Below are 16204 nucleotides of genomic sequence, written 5' to 3'. Positions count from 1 at the left end.
GAGCGGGTATAAGTCTGGAATGGGATGTCAGCCGAGAGCCAGTTTGGTGTAGTGGTTAACAGCATGGGATTCTAATCTGGAGAACCAGGTTTGATTCCCCACTCGTCCACTTGAAGCCAGCTGTAAGCGGTTGGCCCAGCCTCTGCCATTTTAATAGCAGTTTTTATATGGCTGCTTGTTGTGATATTAAAGATGTTCAGGCCTCTGGAGTTAAAATGGCTGCTGTATTGCCACCAGAGAGCCTCTAACAGTTGCTATGTCCTGCCCGGGAGAATGTGGCATGCATGGAATGAGGGGTGATTGAGAAGTCCCTCCGGCCCCCAAGGAGCACAGTGCCACAAAGGTCTCGCAGAGTCATCCCCACTTAGCACATTCCTTTCTCTCCTTCCGTGATGAGATCTCCTGTCCGTGATTGAGGAGCTAATCAAATGACATTCATAAGTTTATACAGTGCATTCCCCACCTAAAGTACTTAACTCAGCTACGGTGGAGTTCATCAGCAAACTATCCTTTTTGTGCCACACTAGAACTAGTTTTACATTTGTATTCACACGCCCCGGCAGCTACCCATCACGGCAATCAAATCTTTTGTCAAACCCAGGAACTGACTATTGGAGTCTTTATTCTGACTGCTAGGTGGGTTCTCCCACCTCAGGGCACATTTTACCTATAAAGGCAGGCCCTGGCCTCGTTCAAATCGGGCAAGCTTCCAGGATGCCTCCTCCCTTAGAGTCTCTTCCCTAAGCCTCTCTTCCTTCGTTCAAGCTTATTGGATCCACAAACGCTGTTCCCTTGAGGTTTGCTCTGAGCCTCTTGCTCTCTTGGCTGAAGATGCTGGACGTTTGAAGCTTCTCTCTCTCTCTTCATTGCGAACTGGACTACCCTTCAGGATAGGTAAATATACTTGCTCCTTCTCTCTATTCCCAATTTCTGGCTAAGTTTCCTAGGACACTGTGTGTGTGTGTGTAATTATTTCCCCTGGTAATTTTGTGTGTATGTGCAAGAAGCATTGTTCTTTAATAAAAGTTATTGTTTGATATTAAGAACCAGCCTCATTTGCTATTTTGGGGAGGGGACTCGGTTAAAGCCGGTGATATGGTCCATGAGGTTACCAGCCTCTTGTATATCCATCCTCCTTGCTTGCTAATTCCCCCACAAATAATTAATTGCAAGGAGACCACTTCCGGTAACAGAGCTGGGTGATCTTGGTCCCGTCACAGCTCTCTTAGAGCTCTCTCAGCCCCACCCACTTCACAGGGTGATTGTTGTGGTGATAATAATAACACACTTTGTAAACTGCTCTGAGCGCGCATTAAGTTGTCCTGAAGGGTGGTATATAAGTTGAATGTTAAAAAAAATCATGTCATTGATTTAAGTAATTGGTGTGGTGTAATGGTTACAGTGTAGGTCTAGGACTCAAAGTGGATCGAGGACTGGGAAAAAGCAGCTTAAACCTTACTGGGACTGATGGACAAAAGTCCTGCCCTTTCAGAAAAACAAAAACAAAACATCAGTTCCCTTTAGTGCTGTTGAGTGTGTGAGCAGAGCATCCTGCAACCACTTGGGCTCCGTGGAGCAGCTGATGAAGCCAGATGGGAAGGGGGTGAGAGAAAGAGCCAAGCTACAAGTGACGAATTACACTTGCCTGGCAAGTGAACAGACTCACGTGTATTCCTCCCTGTTCACTTGCCATTCACTTGATTAAGTAGTCATCAAGTGGAGCACAAGTGAATGGCAAGTGAACAGGGAGGAATGCAGGGCAATCTGTTCACTTGCCATGCAGGTGTCATTTGTCACTTGTAGCTTGGCTCTCAGTGTCTGCTTTTTGAGCAAGAACTGGTGAAAACAGTAAAGGAGTGGATATAGGATTTTGCCTTCAGAGAAGTGCACTGGAAGAAATCCTTTGGTGGGAGACTGTGGTGTCTCGTGTCTGGGGAAAGGTGGAAGCTAATGGCTTTCTGCACCCCTGAATTATCAACTGTATCCTAAAGATGAATGAGCCCAGCAAGACCATGTTGCATCTGTAAATAGTTTCAATCCTTTTTTCTGAACCACCTTATCCCCCCCTTTCTTTGGCCCAGTAGCACCTATAAGACTAGCAAATATTGTGGAAGGGTAGAAGCTTTCATGAGCCACAGCTCTCTTCCAGGTACTACTGGACTCTTGCTCTTTTCCATTATTTAAGACCCTGGCTTTGATGCCTAGCCCAAGCGCCTACAGCAGGGGTGGGGAACCTTTTTTCCGCCGAGGGCCAAGTTTATGTTCTGTCCCACGTGGGGATTACCCTTTCTCCCGCTTGTGTGACGTCGCTCCCAGAAATGATGCTGCATGATGACGTCACTTCCGGGAGCGACTTCATGCACGTGGGAAAAAGCGTGCTTGTGTCCCCTTTCTCCCTGCTGCTACTGCTGCAGCCCACTCATGGCAGCGGCGGCGGCGGCAGCAGCTCTGTCGCCAGTGCCAGTACCCCTTGCTGTTGCCACCGCCGCCGCTTGCTCTCACCGTGGTAGCACAGGCCGCTTTTGCCAGCACTGCAGGTTGCTCTTGGCGGCAGCAGCAGCTGTGGGCGGCGCTGGCAACAGCAGACAGCAGTGGTAGTGAGAGCGGCCTGCTTTCATCGCTGCTGCTGCCTGCTCTCACAGTGCGGGAGCGTGCCCCCCAGGGAGGGGCACCCCGGGGAGTGCGCCCCCTGCCAAGTGGGTAAGTGGGAGTGGGGGGGAGGGGGATTCAGGAATCCACCTGCTGCGTTCGCCCACAGTGCTGCCGCTTGCCTGCAGCTCCGCCACTCATTTCTCTCCGCAGGCCAGTCCAAATGACTTCGCGGGCCATATACGAGTCATGGACCGGACATTCCCCACCCCTGCCCTACAGGGCCCAGCCTGCTAATTGACCCATTATGGAAACTGACATGCAGCCCCCACCCCAGTGGGGCAGATAGCAATGTGATAGGGTCATTTCAGGTCAGGAAAACATCAAATGGGAAAGGCCCTCTGCCCCATATGCTGTGGTCCCATTCTGAATGGTGGGGTCAAAATGAAATAAAATAAATGTTCTCATTTTTGACGGTGGCGTCTGAACTGGGCTGGTATCTATTGAGATCCTAGAACCAGTGGCTAGAGGAGATGCTTCAATACAGTGCATATTGCTGTTCTAAAAGTCAGCATTCTCCACCAAAAGAACTTCAAAGGGAGACACTAACATGAAACTGCTAAATTAGACTTCATCTAGAGGTTTGATTTTCCACAAGGGCTGAATAAAGACCTGGGATTCCTTAATTGCAGGAGTTTAACTATCTTAGTAAAACCTGTTAACTTGCTTAGCTAATTTAGAGAAATGGCCCATCACAGATCTTCTGAATTCTTGTCTGTATCTTTTTGATTTACACCATTTCACGCTGAACATGCCTTTGATGCTCTGCCATAATTTGAATACCTCCTACAGAAAAAGTCTGCTTGTCTATGAGCCACTGAACTGCCTCTGAAGAAATGAGTTCGAGTCCACAAAAGCTTCTGCTTTAATTTTTTAAAAATTTGGTTTATTTTTTTGCTACAATAGACATAGCTTCTCCATCTGGCATTTCTCTGCTGTGGGTATTATCTCTTGTGTGCAAATACAAATTTGGGAGGCATTTTAATTATAAAGTTATAGTAGCAAAAGCACAAAAGCATGTGGGTGTGTTTCAAATTATCCAAAGCTCTTCCCGTATGTTATCTCAATTATCCTTACAACAGCCCTGTAAGGTAGTTAGATACCAGCGCTATTACACTGCAAGAAATAATTCTTCATAAAGTGAGATCTCATTTTCCAGCTTCCAAAGAACAGCATACCGTCATCAAAATTTCCATCACAATTTCCCCCAACTATCAAATTTTACAAAGTTAAACTGTTTCAAGAAATCTAAAACATACAAACATTTTTGGATGTTGTTCTTTTTTCACTGGCTTCTTGGGGGAGTTTGCCCTCCTTAACAATTGGCCTTGCGTTCCTGGTGTTTCAGGGAAAATTCAGAAAAGAGGGCTCCACTCATGCAGAATCAAAGAAGATCAGGAAAAATGTTACTCTGCAGTAAAAGAGCAAGATGTGAGTCATGAGCTCCTTAAAGAGCAAGATTTCCAGAGTATAAGCTTTTGAGGGTCAAAGAGCTCCCTTCATCAAATAAAAAAATAAAATAAGAAATAGAGTACTTATACTGCAGTCAGAAGTGGAAGAGGATGTGGCAAAGGCTTGGTTCATATGCCTGTAACTGAATGCTAATATAGGCCATTTCTCAGAGGTTATAATACAACCAGATCCCTTTAAAATATGTACGGATGGGTTTTATTGAGTTTCAAAGCCAGATTGTCCAGCATGCTCTTGTTAACTGCAAGCTTCCTTTGGGTTGTCTTACAGGACCTCTTTGGGCCAAGCCACAGGTGACGAATGACACTTGAACAGCAAGTGAACAGACTCTCATGCATTCCTCCATGTTCACTTGCACGAGGAATGCCATGTGAGCCTGTTCACTTGCCGTTCAGGTGTCATTCGTCACTTGTAGCTTGGCCTTGAGACAGCAGTCGAAATCTAATCGGTCTTTAAGGTACTATTGACTCAAATCTTGCTCTTCTCCTGCACAGCAAGATGACTGCTCACCGGAAACGACTAAGTGAAATAAAATTTCTTTTCCCATTGGACCGTTCCACCCTCCCCTCCTCTTCCTTCCTTCGGGGTAGGCAGCGGCAGGAGCTCACTTCCCTTTGGATGTCAGCGGGGTGCTTGGCATGGGCCTCTCGCAGACATAAAATGAATTAGAGTTGCAGGTGTAATCGTTCCATTCCCCATTGATCCAGACTTGGCCACAGTCCTCGTCCCGACGCTGGTAATCGTTGGGTTCACCCTGCTTCCAGTACCTGAGATCAAAGCAAAGTTGTGTTTTTATATAAAAACATTTTCTCCCCAGAATAAAGGGAACTTATTTGTGTACTCTCCAAGAAGCCCAGGCTGTTTCCAAAACTGGTGGAATTGCCAGGTCCCGTTACCCTCCTGGCGGAGAGGAGCAGCACTCACCTTTTGAACGTCATCACGCATGAAGCACGTCTGTACTTCTGGCGCGGTGTGATAACATCATTTCCAGGAGTGATGTCCTTGTGCCGGCCCAGGGAGCGGTCCCGAGCTCCCAACAGGCCAATTCTTAGAGAATCCGCCCATCTGGGGCACAAATCAGCCCAGCGCAAAGCGTGGGAGCTCTCCCAGGGCCTGCGCGATGATGTCACTCCTGGGAATAATAGTCCATTTGCACCTGTAAGACTAACTTAACCTTTAAGATGCATCTGACAAAGAGAGCTGTGGTTCTTGAAAACTTATGCTACAATAAAGTCAGTTAGTCTTAAAGGTGGGAATGGACTCTTCACTATTTTGCAACTACAGGCTAATATGGTTAACTCCTCTGGGTCTACTCCTGGGAACGACATTGCGCCACGCTGGAAGCATGCCCCTGGAGGCCTGTTCCCCTGCCCTTTCCCCATCCTGCCAGCCATGCGACTGGTTGTGGGAGGTAGAGATAGGGAAGCGGGATCTGGGGACCAGCAACCCTGAAGGAATGTAAGGGGACCAGCAACCCTGGAGGACTGGCAGAGGACCGGCAATCCTGGAGGAATGTCAGGGGACTGGCAACCCTGAAGGAATGTAAGGGGACCAGCTACCCTGGAGGACTGGCAGAGGACCAGCAACCCTGGAGGAATGTCAGGGGACTGGCAACCCTGGAGGACTGGCAGGGGACCGGCAACCCTGGAGGACCGGCAGGGGACCGGCAACCCTGAAGGAATGTAAGGGGACCGGCAACCCTGGAGGAATGTAAGGGGACCGGCAACCCTGGAGGTACATAAGGGGACCGGCAACCCTGGAGGAACATAAGGGGACCAGCAACCCTGGAGGAACGTAAGGGGACTGGCAACCCTGGAGGACTGGCAGGGGACCGGCAACCCTGGAGGAACGCAAGGGGACCGGCAACCCTGAAGGAATGTAAGGGGACCGGCAACCCTGGAGGAATGTAAGGGGACCGGCAACCCTGGAGGAATGGAAGGGGATCGGCAACCCTGAAGGAACATAAGGGGACCGGCAACCCTGAAGGAATGTAAAGGGACCGGCAACCGTGGAGGACCGGCAGGGGACCGGCAACCCTGGAGGAACGTAAGGGGACCGGCAACCCTGAAGGAATGTAAGGGGACCGGGAACCGTGGAGGAATGTAAGGGGACCGGCAACCCTGGAGGAATGTAAGGGGACCGGCAACCGTGGAGGACCGGCAGGGGACCGGCAACCCTGGAGGAACGTAAGGGGACCGGCAACCCTGAAGGAATGTAAGGGGACCGGCAACCCTGGAGGAATGTAAGGGGACCGGCAACCCTGGAGGAATGTAAGGGGACCGGCAACCCTGGAGGAATGTAAGGGGACCGGCAACCCTGGAGGTACATAAGGGGACCGGCAACCCTGGAGGAACATAAGGGGACCAGCAACCCTGGAGGAACGTAAGGGGACTGGCAACCCTGGAGGACTGGCAGGGGACCGGCAACCCTGGAGGAACGCAAGGGGACCGGCAACCCTGAAGGAATGTAAGGGGACCGGCAACCCTGGAGGAATGTAAGGGGACTGGCAACCCTGGAGGAATGGAAGGGGATCGGCAACCCTGAAGGAACATAAGGGGACCGGCAACCCTGAAGGAATGTAAGGGGACCGGCAACCGTGGAGGACCGGCAGGGGACCGGCAACCCTGGAGGAACGTAAGGGGACCGGCAACCCTGAAGGAATGTAAGGGGACCGGGAACCGTGGAGGAATGTAAGGGGACCGGCAACCCTGGAGGAATGTAAGGGGACCGGCAACCGTGGAGGACCGGCAGGGGACCGGCAACCCTGGAGGAACGTAAGGGGACCGGCAACCCTGAAGGAATGTAAGGGGACCGGCAACCCTGGAGGAATGTAAGGGGACCGGCAACCCTGGAGGAATGGAAGGAGATCGGCAACCCTGAAGGAACATAAGGGGACCGGCAACCCTGAAGGAATGTAAGGGGACCGGCAACCGTGGAGGACCGGCAGGGGACCGGCAACCCTGGAGGAACATAAGGGGACCGGCAACCCTGAAGGAATGTAAGGGGACCGGCAACCGTGGAGGAATGTAAGGGGACCGGCAACCCTGGAGGAATGTAAGGGGACCGGCAACCGTGGAGGACCGGCAGGGGACCGGCAACCCTGGAGGAACGTAAGGGGACCGGCAACCCTGAAGGAATGTAAGGGGACCGGCAACCGTGGAGGACCGGCAGGGGACCGGCAACCCTGGAGGAATGTAAGTCCTTAGATGGAAAGGAAGCCTTCCGCCCTCCTTGAATTAAAAAAAGATGAATGTAAGTCCCTAGTAATATAGAAAGAACAGAAATGTATTAAGTTTGTTGTGGTTACCTAGAAAGAAGCAGATTCGTTTAAATTTTTTTTTTTTAAAAAATGACACCACTACCCCCCATTTTGCATTCATAAATTAGATTTTAAAATCCCTTATTACCTGTTTATCTCCTCTGAGATGAAACCCTGAGTTTCATTTAGAGAACAGATGAAACAAATTGAGTTATGAGATGTAAACATTACAAACAGCTTAGCTTTGCTGACTGCAGGTTGTGAAATTCCTGGATTTGGAGGCAGAAACTGCGGAAGGGAGGGGAGGGGAGGGGAGGGACCTGGGGGGCATGTAATACCATAGAATTCACTCTCTTAAGAATGGGTACAAAACCCATGAAGTCACATTGCTGACGGAGCTGCTGCTACACCCACACCCACTCCCACTCCCTGGGTGGGAGAAATCACAGCACAGCTAGGTTCAGTTTCAGGCACCCCAAAATATCGCAGAGGTGGTTGTGCAGCGGGGCTTACTTGAAACCAGTTCTGTAGTCACTGCCATCCAGCCATTTCCATTCTCCTTCTGTGTGCAAATCGTGGAGTCCGATCCAAAAACGCTCATTCCTGGTTCGGGTCTGTATGAAATTCTGCAAGGGGAGATCAGAGGAGGGTGGCTGATGGCACGTGGATTTGTGTGGCCGATTCAGCGTGGAAACGCTGGGGGATATCTTGCTTGCCTCTGGGAGAAGGAGGAGGCAGCTAGAGCTAAAATGAACGGAACATTCAAAAAGCAAAAGAATGACAGTATGATCCAGATGTACTTCGGGGGTAGGTGAGAGGTCTATTGGCACCCCTGCCGTTTGAACAGTAGATAGTTAGGGACTTGTAGCAGGGCCTTTTCTGCTGGGGCCCAGGTTGATGTCCTTTTCTTTCCCCTTTTTTTTGCCTCCTTACTTTTCTGGCCGGCTGAGTTGTATTTATAACCACCAACCAGACATGGCAGTATGGAGAGTGGGTGTTTGTAGCTGTGAATGAATTACTCACATATATTTTAGACATGCAAATCCCACAAGAAAGAGCCGCCCATGCTCCCACTGCCTTTCGGTGCTTTGCTTTGCCCTTCCCACCAGGTGTGCCTCCCTCCAGTCTACACAAAAGGAAGTCTGGGGCTGGTAGCTCTGGATATGATGGACCTGGGAGGCCCAGTCGTTCAGAATGTTGCTTGAGATTGCTGCTTTTAAAAAAGGTGCCAGTACTCATATATATGGTTGCACTAATTTCCACCAATTGGCAGCACTTGGGACAGTTCCCCAAAAGGTGCCAGTAGATACCAGTGAGTACCACCGTCGCCACCTCAAAAACCTTGTACAGATTCAAGGAAGTAAGTTTCCAGAAATATCCTCAGGTATGATCTACAGCAGCGGTTCCCAAAGTTATTTGGCCTACTGCCCCCTTTTTTTAAAAAAAATTACTCAGCGCCCCCCTGGAAATCTACCTTCAAGAAGTGGACAAAAAGATGCAGTGACATATTTGCCCCCTCCCTCCCTGATCCCAGGGGAAGACCAGGGGCCAAGCTACAAGTGACGAATGACACTTGAACAGCAAGTGGATTGAGTGGAGGGCAAGTAAACAGGGAGAAATACACTTGCCGTTCAAGTGTCATTCGTCACTTGTAGCTTGGCCCCAGGAGAAGGCAAAAAAAAAAGGTTGCTTTAGATAGGATCTGGACTCTTCTTTCTTTATGCTTCTACCGCCCCCTTATTTTTATTCAACGCCCCCCAATTGCACCCAAGGATCCTACTGCCTGTCTGGATCATTCCAGCGCCCCCCAGGGGGTGTTATTGCCCACTTTGGGAACCACTGGTCTACAGTTTATCCTCATTTTTTTTGGTTATGCTAACAGGGATTGCAGTCTGGATCAAACCCCTCGAGACCTTCAAGGGCTCAGTAAAGCATGCCCACCCAGGTTTCCAAGTCCCTATAACCTCCTGGCAAGAGGGGGCCCCCTGGGATTTACCTCTCTTGATCTCCTTGTGGGCATGCTCCAGGAGAGGAGTGATGACGTCACTTCTGGGAAGTGATGTAATTGTGCCCCACCAGGAATATGCTCAGTGCAAGCCCTCCCGGTTGCCTGCCCATGGTGGGCAATCTCTGAGGGAGTTGTCATCTCCTGCTGATCACCAGCGATTGGCGGGCAACGGGGCAAACCTCCAGGAGATTGCCCACTACCGGCAGGCAACTGGGAAGCCTCCCTCCCCCATGTGGGAGCCTAGTAGACTAGTACAATCAGTAATTTTTCAGAGATGCTGGGAGAGCATTTTACTTGTAAGCTTTTAGATGAGAGTAGGTAAAAAGGTAAAGGTAGTCCCCTGTGCAAGCACCGAGTCATTACTGACCCATGGGGGGGATGTCGTATCATGGCGTTTTCTTGGCAGACTTTTTGGTTTGCCATTGCCTTCCCCAGACATCTACACTTTACCCCCAGGAAACTGGGTACTCATTTTACTGACCTTGGAAGGATGGAAGGCGGAGTCAACCTTGAGCTGGCTACCTGAACCTAGCTTCCTCCAGGATCGAACTCAGGTTGTGAGCAGAGCTTGGGCTGCAGTACTGCAGCTTACCACTCTGTGGCACAGGGTATAGGGTTCTGCAGCTAATAAACTGGTGGACCAAATATGGTCCCCGCGATGATCCTATTTGGAATACCCCTTGGGGGGGGGGCTTTGCAACTGGAAAAAAAAGACATTACAGAACTATCCTGGCCGCTTCTTCCAATGTGAAAAAGCAGAAAGCGGAGCTGTGAACGCCTTTAGTTCTTCTTTGCTGTACAGGAGTGGATTTAGGAAGTGAAAATGGTCTGGAGCAAGCCAAGCTGAGCGGCACTGCAGGGGCCACGCAGGTCAGTGGTCCAAACGATGGGGCCCATGGCTTCCTCCTGAAAACTTACAAACGGAAGAAAATGTCGTGTTTTCTTCTCTTTGTAACTTTACACCACGGTCCCTTTTGTTTGTAATCCTCCTGAAAACTGGCAGCACTGCGGGAAAAGACAGGTGGTGAACTGACACCCATTTCCCTCCCCGATGGAGTTTCTAAGCCAATTGGCCCCCAAGGCTCTGGCAGAGTTGCTAGAGGTTAGTTATGCTGGCTCGCTTCTGGGAACCACTGGGCAATTTCCCTGTAAGTTAAATGCCCAGTCTGTCTCAGGGGCTACATGCTGGACAGATCTTCCCTGGAACTATCTTGGAACTGCCAACCAAAGACAGTGCATGGAAGCTCTGAAAGATTCAGGGGAGCAGATGAAATTTCATCATGGGCAACTACGCTTCTTTTGCATTTCTTGGGCTGCTGATAATAGAGGGAAGGCTGCCGTTCAGCTACATTCCCATGGGCAATTGGTACTTGATCTTAAGCTAAAGGTAAAGGTAGCCCCCTGCGCAAGCACTGAGTCATTACTGACCCATGGTGGATGTCGTATCACGACATTTTCTTGGCAGACTTTTTATGGGGCGGTTTGCCATTGCCTTCCCCAGTCATCTACACTTTACCCCCAGGAAACTGGGTACTCATTTTACCAACCTTGGAAGGATGGAAGGCTGAGTCAACCTGGAGCCAGCTACCTGAACCTGGCTTCCGCTGGGATCGAACTCAGGTCGTGAGCAGAGCTTGGACTGCAGTACTACAGCTTACCACTCTGTGCCACGGGGCTCTTCTTGGTCTTAGCAAGTGACAAATTGCCCTTTGGCTTCAATTATTCCTGCCCAGCTTGGAGGGTCTCATCCCCATCTCATTACCTGCTTGGGAAAACCATCAATGACGGCCAGTTTTGCATGCTGCTCTTCACATTTTGTCTTGGCCTGCTGCCAGGGAACTGCTTGTAAGGAGAAGTAATAACACTTCCCGTTGAAGTATTCCCACTGTCTGGTGTCAGAGCCACATGGGAACACTAAGGAAAGGAAAAGAGGCCGCTGTCACAATTTAATAGTTGGTTGGCAAATTTAGGACAACCCGAGATGCATTGTGCTGTGGGAAGTCTAAACTGGGCCATTTTCACACAGCCACGTGCCCAGAAGATTGCACGAAACTCACAGCTTAAGCACAATTTCCCGGCACAATCCCATTTAATGGCCCTTTTTCTGATGTTATCGGGCCATTAAAAGAGATCGTGCTTTGAAGACACTTCATGCTGTGAGTTTATGCGGTCTCTGCTCAAGCAGAGAAGACCATCTAACAGGCTGACCAGTTCGTTTGGAGGGTCCCGTTTCTGGATCTTTAATTAAAGATGGTGTTCCACCCGACAAGGATTCTAAGATTCCTAAACTTCCATTCAAGTATCACTCCTGTAAACGTCGGTTGCTACTCCTAGAAAAGGCTGCGTGCACGCCACCTGGACCTGTACTCAACGTTTAATCTGTGGACTTTTTGAATTGTGTTCTAAATATTTTGCAATTGTGTCTGTACCTAAGGAATACCAATTGTTCACAGACTATACCATCCATTTGAGTATGCACTAGCACTTTATGTATGGGTCTATATTACGACTGTATGTTTCGAGAAATACTGAATGGTAATTTGCTTTTGGTAATAATAATACAAGTGGTTTGATATCTGAAGATATATATGAGTCAAATTGATTGACATCATATGATGACAGTTATATAGATTTACTATTGAAGGGGAATAGAAATACTAATGTAATCAAATATAACTAAAACAGAAAGAAGAAGATAGAATGAGTAACACATAGAGTATAAGTTAAATTGCTTGATTTATATGAATGTATGATTTATATGGTTTATGATCTATAGAAATATTTGAAATTGGAATTATGAAAAATGGGATAAATTGTTTATCCAATATGGAAATAAGGACTCATAGTTCGGGTACAGAGTATTAAAAATAGTTAAAGAAGTATTGCTTAGAATAAAGGGAGAATATACATTTGTTAGATAGAGGAATTTAAAAGGAGTAAGGGAAAAGGGACAAAGGGTTGGAAAACTGTTGCAAGTCAACAAAAAGGGGGGGAAAGGGAGGGGGTTAGAAACTGGAAAATGGGAGAATTGATTGTAATGTGAAAATAATTGATCCTAACCCAATAAAAATTTTTCAAAAAAAAATAATACAAGTGGTTTGTGATTGACTTATAAGTCTGTATTTCGTTAGTACGTCATGGTTTGTTGCTTTTGTTACTGATTTACGTGACTCTCCGCAATTACTAGAATCTATTCATAGCCTACATTTTGGCACCTGGATCCTCGAGTCCTTCATTGGTGCATGGCTTAAGAGTTCTAAGGGGCTCAATGTAGGGCCCATTTTCAAGGGCTCCACCCCACCACCCCATTCTCCATCATTTGAGCCTCAAGGTCCTTGCAAGGGCAGCAGGGCCCTTTGGACCTTGTTATATGTTGCCCTTTTGTTACTGGTTGAGAAGAGGCCCCCATAACATTTCAAGCTTCAGGATCCCAAAAATGTAGGTCCGCCACTGATCGGCATCATTACTAACTCAGAGTTTGGCTGGGAGCACAAGTGCCAAGAAGGACTGGTAGAAGAACAGTCCTGTAGTGAGGCGCCAAGTGTATTTTCTCGGGGCCTGATACAAATTCATAGAACCCCCACCAAACACGCACAGTTGCACCCTCCGCTGAATAGCTCCAAGCTGTGTTAGATAAGCCCATTCTCTCCGACCCGCCCCCCCCCCCCAGTCTATGGGAACAAAGCAGAGACACAAATGCCTGTAAAGTAGAATGTAGAAACTTACAATGGAGATCATGGCCAGAGGGGTTATTTTTTATCTTGTTGTATGTTTCGCTCAGTTGTGATGACAGTGTTGTGGCTGGAACAGTCAATGACAAAAGAGAAATATGTGTAAAGGAGACATGATGGCTGACCTCTGAATCCATTGAGCAGTGTTACCGTCCAGTTTACATCCCAATTTCCCCTAAAAATGCTTTCACTCTTTAGTAAAATCTCTGGCTTACCTAAGGCATTGTCCAACGACAGGAGCAAAGAGAAAGTTTTTGCTAGTCGTTCTGCCCTCTTCTAGAGCCATCAAACATTACAACTCCGTAGTGATTTTCTCAGGGACTTGCAACATCCAAACCCCCAGTTTTATCAATTATAGATTTTTGAAAAGCCTAGAAATAGACCACTGTTGATACAGTGGGGCAAATGGCAGCTGTGAGAGGGAAATGGTGCAGATCTGAGGGCCAAGCTACACATGACGAATGACACTTGAACGGCAAGTGGATTGAGTGGAGGGCAAGTGAACAGGGAGAAATACACTTGCCATTCAAGTGTCATTCGTCACGTGTAGCTTGGCCCTGAGTGACTGTTCACCTTCCCATCCAGGATGCTGGATAAACTGCACCTCGCTCTTCCCAAAAAGATCAGAGAAAGGGAGGTTTGGAAAACAGCATACCAGGGACAGGGAAACAACAGCTGGTGCACAGCTCAACGACAACATGGGGTGCTAATCAACATCAACAAGACATTGCAGTTGGGGAGCCAAAGCAGAGAAAAAGCTCCATGTGGAACCTACTGATGATCAAGAGGTCATTTGACTTGTAAGGAGATGCTCCGAGTCTCTCAACACGAGACATCTTACACGAGGATGCTCAAGTGCAGGGAGCCACAATGTTAGCCAGGAAGTGTAGTTTAAAAAGACAGAGGAGAAGGCTCTGTCAATTTCACCGCTCTGCACAGAAGGGCAGAGATTGCTCCTAGGAGGGTTTGTTAATTTCATCTTTGCCTCTCCAAAGGGGAGGTGAAATTGACAGAGCATTTGGCGTGGCGAAGATGAAATTAACAAACCCTCTGTGGAGTGATCTCTGCCTGCTCTGTGCAGAGAGGTGAAATTGACAGAGACTTCGCCTCTGTCTTTTTAAACTATGCTTCCCGGCTCACACTGCGTCTCCCTGAGAGTCCTTGTGTAAGATGTCTCATATAGAGAGAATCTGAATAGGTAATAAGCTAAACCAAACCCGTAACTGTGTACCTCTCCTGTGCCACAGCTCGAGGAATCTCCTGACTTAATTTAGAGGGAGGGGGAAACTTACCTTTGGAGAGGGTCACCGCAAAGCCAATGACAATGAGCAAGTAGGAGACTGCCAGCAGGATGTAGATGAGGTATAAAGGCCTCTGAAGGGTACTTCTTCCTTTCAATGAAAGAGGAGAGTGAGATGGTTGCAGTTCACACACTGGCCATTTCCATATGACTTACCTGCCTGCGGAACATCACACAAAAGACCCGGAGCACAGCGTCTTCTCACGTGAAATCGCACCAGGAAGACGCTGTTATCCAGGAGTTTTGCAAGAAATCGCATCTTCCTGGCACGATTTCATGCGAAAAGACACTGTGCTCCGGGTCTTTTGTGCGATGTTCCACAGGCAGGTAAGTCGTGCGGAAACCGCCGTTGTCGAGCTTACTTTTCCATTTGAGTTAAATGATAATTATAATGCGAGGCAATAAAGAATGGTGTGAAGGTCGGCATTGGTGGGAGACATCTGAGCATGGCCTCAATTCTTTCACTGAAGTCCTTAGACATCCTGGAATGCCTGAGATGGTCTGGATCAGGCCGCTCGCTCTCAGTTTTCAGTGGGGGGAAAAAGTGCTTTCAGCTAAGTTCAAATTACAGTATACTCGTTGCTGGTTAATAACCTTTGTGTGAAAAGTTTGAAAAAAATCTACGAACTTTTGTATATGTACAAAAGAGATCTACAGACTGGGCCTGTTTTAATTGGGGGTGAGTATATAGCAGGGCAAGGCTTGGACCTCATGCATAGAGGGGGTCACACAAGCATTGCCAGTACTGGAAACGATCAGATCTGTTTCCTTCCAACACAGAGCAAACGTAACTCTATGCCCGGGCTTATTGCAGCCAGATTGTATTCTTATTTATTGACAGAAAAGTCCCGCTTAGTTCCACATTATAGTGCACTCCCAAGCAGAGGTGGACAATCTCAGTCCATTGAAATCAATGTGTTCAGATGGGTTCAGCTTTTCAGTTCGTACTGTTGCTTTCCAATTAGTATGTGTAAAAAAAGTAAAGGTAGTCCCCTGTGCAAGCGCCGAGTCATTACTGACCTATGGGCGTCACATCACGACATTTTCTTGGCAGACTTTTTACGGGGTGGTTTGCCATTGCCTTCCCCAGTCATCTACACTTTATGCCCAGGAAACTGGGTACTCATTTTACTGACCTCGGAAAGATGGAAGGCTGAGTCAACCTTGAGCCGGCTACCTGAACCCGGCTTCCGCCAGGATCGAACTCAGGTCGTGAGCAGAGCTTGGACTGCAGTACTGCAGCTTACCACTCTGTGCTACAGGGCTCTTCTAGGTGGCTGAAAAATGACCAAGAGCCTTGTGGCACCTGGAGGATTAACCAGTAATCTTTCAGGGGATAGCAGAAAATTGGTGATGTAGTTTGAAAAATGTCACAAAATTAGAAGCAACAGATAGAATAAGCTCAAATGACCTCAGCTGGGTGATCAGTGTCTTAAAGATTCAAGAAAGATTTAGATCAAGACTATCTTAAGTCAGTTCACCTTTTTAACCCTTGCCTAACTGAGCTAGTTTCACCATGATGCTAGACTAGTACCAAATTTACATCTCAATTTGAAATGGCATTTCTTTACATGCATCCAACACCAATACATTTCAAAATGGCTCTGAAACCCCTCATTTTCCACTGAGGCCTTCCAAATGATAGTACATCTTTACCTGTGTAAGTCCGAAAGTTATCTTGATCCTTCTCTTCATCCATCTTCGAGTCAGAGGCACAGAGAAGTGGCTGTAAGTCCTTTTTGTACAGATTGGGATTTTCTGAACATGGGACTTTGCTGTTGACCAGG

General features: G+C 48.0%; 1 protein-coding gene across 1 annotated transcript; it reads right to left on the bottom strand.

The window, feature by feature from the left end:
- Positions 1-4481: 4481 nt before the first annotated feature.
- On the bottom strand, positions 4482-16192 carry LOC129346313 (hepatic lectin-like). The gene is made up of 6 exons (XM_055003664.1): positions 16074-16192; positions 14410-14508; positions 13113-13187; positions 11149-11300; positions 7892-8004; positions 4482-4886 (listed from the first exon to the last, which is right to left on the bottom strand). Exons 1-6 carry the CDS (start codon positions 16114-16116, stop codon positions 4724-4726), a joined length of 645 nt encoding a protein of 214 aa, XP_054859639.1. The 5' UTR covers positions 16117-16192; the 3' UTR covers positions 4482-4723.
- Between the last annotated feature and the right edge of the window lie 12 nt (positions 16193-16204).

The sequence above is a fragment of the Eublepharis macularius genome, chromosome 19 (genome assembly GCF_028583425.1).
Source record: "Eublepharis macularius isolate TG4126 chromosome 19, MPM_Emac_v1.0, whole genome shotgun sequence".
In the NCBI taxonomy this organism is placed as follows: domain Eukaryota; kingdom Metazoa; phylum Chordata; class Lepidosauria; order Squamata; family Eublepharidae; genus Eublepharis; species Eublepharis macularius.
Note: the sequence above shows the minus strand (reverse complement) of the source record. Positions and strands in the feature narration are given on the sequence as shown.